This window comes from Taurulus bubalis (assembly GCF_910589615.1).
Source record: "Taurulus bubalis genome assembly, chromosome: 19".
Taxonomy (NCBI): Eukaryota; Metazoa; Chordata; class Actinopteri; order Perciformes; family Cottidae; genus Taurulus; species Taurulus bubalis.
The window spans coordinates 20,787,600-20,791,150 of NC_136607.1; the positions used below are offsets into that span (position 1 = coordinate 20,787,600).

General features: G+C 40.4%; 1 protein-coding gene across 1 annotated transcript in view; it reads right to left on the reverse strand.

Annotated features, from left to right (window-relative positions):
• LOC306751583 (cGMP-dependent protein kinase 1-like) overlaps window positions 1–2,204 on the reverse strand; it is a gene marked incomplete at both ends in the record, with an annotated part of 13,020 nt that extends 10,816 nt beyond the window's left edge. The window contains 5 exons of the mRNA XM_079235180.1: window positions 605–718; window positions 1,360–1,459; window positions 1,607–1,673; window positions 1,817–1,979; window positions 2,024–2,204. Of these exons, the coding sequence (XP_079091306.1) occupies window positions 605–718; window positions 1,360–1,459; window positions 1,607–1,673; window positions 1,817–1,979; window positions 2,024–2,204 (625 nt within the window). The remainder of the gene's footprint in view (window positions 1–604; window positions 719–1,359; window positions 1,460–1,606; window positions 1,674–1,816; window positions 1,980–2,023) is intronic.
• Window positions 2,205–3,551: the final 1,347 nt, after the last annotated feature.

A 3,551-nucleotide genomic window follows, 5' to 3' on the forward strand; every position in this document is an offset into this window, starting at 1 on the left:
GTGTATTAACATATGATAACGTGTAATAACGTGTGATAACATGTAATAACGTGTGTATTAACGTATGATAATGTGCAATAACGTGCAATAATGTGTGCAATAATGTGTGATTAACGTATAATGTGTGGGATGATGTATAACAACGTTTGTGATAACATGTGTGATAACGTGTTTGATAACGTGTGTTATAACATGTGTGATAACGTGTAATAACGTGTGTGATAACGTGTAATAGCGTGTAATAACACGTGATAACGTGTATTAACATGTGTGATAACGTGTAATCACGTGTTATAACATGTGCAATAACGTGTTATAGCATGTGTGATAACGTATATTAGCATTTGTGATAGCATGTAGAAACGTGTTATAGCATGTGCGATAACATATAATAACGTGTGTGATAACGTGTTATAACATGTGTGATAATGTGTTATAACATGTGTGATAACGTGTTATAACATGTGTGATAACGTGTTATAACATGGGTGGTAACGTGTTATAACGTGTGTGATAACGTGTTATAACGTGTGTGATAACGTGTTATAACGTGTGTGATAACGTGTAATAACATGCCTGATAACGTGTTATAACATGTGGTCACCTGTCACAGTCGCAGTGCGAGTGCAGTTGTACAGGATGGCCAGTTCTCCAAACACTGTTCCGTGACCGATGGAGCACAGCTTCTGTCCTTGTTTGCTCACCTCCACCATTCCCTCTGTGGACCAAGAGAAACTCTTTAGGCTCCTGCAGAGCAGCCGCTGCACCTTTACCTTCAATGAGGTCATGTACACTGTATATGCAAATGAGCTTCACTTCAAAAACAACAGTAGTATATATAAGGTTTAAGACTTACAAGAGAGATATTAATGACTGGAAAGTAAAATGTTCAGCGTTTTGGTCGTCGCCATCTTTTTTTTTGCAACCAGTGAACAGGAAGTGACCATATATGGACTGAGGAGGACTGAGGACACCTCTGGTGTCGACCTGTCAATCACCCTGTAGCCCCGCCCTAAAGCATCCCCTGCTTTATGGTCTATTTGACTCTAAATGACCATTATTTACTAAATGAACATCATGCTTGACGTTTTGATGAATGGACCTGAAGCCGTCTGCACATTTCTTCTGTCTGTAAGGAACATTGATGAAGGTCATGAAGGGTCATCCTCAGGGGAACACGAATGATGAACCACGGTTTCATCTCAATCCATCCAATAGTTGTTGTTTCACACACAACCACACATTTCAACCTCGTGGCGTAAAGAGGAAAAGGCAGCAGGATTCATCATCTGGGGAACGTGTGTGTGTGTGTGTGTGTGTGTGTGTGTGAGTGTGTGAGTGTGTGTGTGTGGGTCTTACCCTCCAGGACGTAGACCGTGGAGCCGTCGTCTCCCTCCTGGATCACGCAGCAGCCTTTGGTCAGGCTGGTTGGATGCATGCAGTCCATGATGGTGAGGATCTGAACCCATGACCAACAGACGTGGACATCAAACACACGACAGGTTAACATGTTGTTATGTTGGTCATGGATCTGAACCCATGACCAACAGACGTGGACATCAAACACACGACAGGTTGAACAGCAGCAGCTGAGGTGCGTCGTTACCTGCCCGTGTTCCAGGTGTTTCATGAAGTCATTGTCCATGAGAGCCCTCTGGATCAGCTCACTGGACCTGCACACACACACACACACACACACACACACACACACACACACACACACACACACACACACACACACACACACACACATACAGGTCAGTGTGTGTGTGTGTGTGTGCGGGTGTGTGTGAGTGAGTGTGTGTCCTGGACTCACTCCTGGGTCTTGGAGTAGCTCTTCAGCGTGACGTCGCTCAGCCTGGACGGGTCCAGCTTGGTGGGCTCTGCAGAGATGGCCTGTCTCTTCATGCGCTGCGGCTCGTCTGGAGCCGGCGGCTGGACGGCGGCTCCTGGAGGACCGAGACCAGCCAGATGAGCTGCTGGACCTGGACTCGCCCTCTGGGGGGTCTGCAGGTGGACTCACCTGTGCTGGCGCTGCGGTGCTGGTCCAGCCGGCCCTGCAGCTGCCGGATCAGGTCGTCCTGGGAGTCCAGCTCCAGCTCCAGCTCGTCGATCAGAGCGTCTCTGTGCCGGAGCTCCTCCATCTTCAGCTGCAGAGCCAGCTGCAGGTCCCGCAGGGTGCCGGAGCTCCTGGACGCCGCCATGTATAAGTACACGTAGTACTCTGAAGGGGAGGGAGAGTACACGCAGTACTCTGAAGGGGAGGGAGAGTACACGCAGTAGTCTGAAGAGGAGGGAGAATACACGCTGTACATGTCATTAGTTTATATTATATTGTTACGTTGTACATGTCATTAGTTTATATTATATTGTTACGTTGTACATGTCATTAGTTTATATTGTCACGTTGTACATGTCATTTGTTTGTATTATTGTTACGTTGTACATGTCATTAGTTTATATTGTTACGTTGTACATGTCATTCGTTTGTATTATTGTTACGTTGGACATGTCATTAGTTTATATTATTGTTACGTTGTACATGTCATTTGTTTATATTATTGTTACGTTGTACATGTCATTAGTTTATATTAATGTTACGTTGTACATGTCATTAGTTTATATTGTTACGTTGTACATGTCATTAGTTTATATTGTTACGTTGTACATGTCATTAGTTTATATTATTGTTACGTTGTACATGTCATTCGTTTATATTGTTATGTTGTACATGTCATTTGTTTATATTATTGTTACGTTGTACATGTCATTTGTTTATATTATTGTTACGTTGTACATGTCATTTGTTTATATTATTGTTACGTTGTACATGTCATTTGTTTATATTATTGTTACGTTGTACATGGCATTAGTTTATATTGTTACGTTATACATGTCATTTGTTTATATTAATGTTACGTTGTACATGTCATTCGTTTATATTGTTACGTTGTACATGTCATTCGTTTGTATTATTGTTACGTTGGACATGTCATTAGTTTATATTAATGCTACGTTGTACATGTCATTCGTTTATATTGTTACGTTGTACATGTCATTAGTTTATATTAATGTTACGTTGTACATGTCATTAGTTTATATTGTTACGTTGTACATGTCATTAGTTTATATTGTTACGTTGTACATGTCATTAGTTTATATTGTTACGTTGTACATGTCATTAGTTTGTATTATTGTTACGTTGTACATGTCATTAGTTTATATTGTTACGTTGTACATGTCATTAGTTTATATTGTTACGTTGTACATGTCATTAGTTTATATTTTTACGCTGTACATGTCATTTGTTTATATTAATGTTACGTTGTACATGTCATTAGTTTATATTGTTACGTTGTACATGTCATTAGTTCATATTTTTACGTTGTACATGTCATTCGTTTATATTGTTACGTTGTACATGTCATTTGTTTATATTATTGTTACGTTGTACATGTCATTCGTTTATATTGTTACGTTGTACATGTCATTTGTTTATATTATTGTTACGTTGTACATGCCATTTGTTTATATTATTGTTACGTTGTACA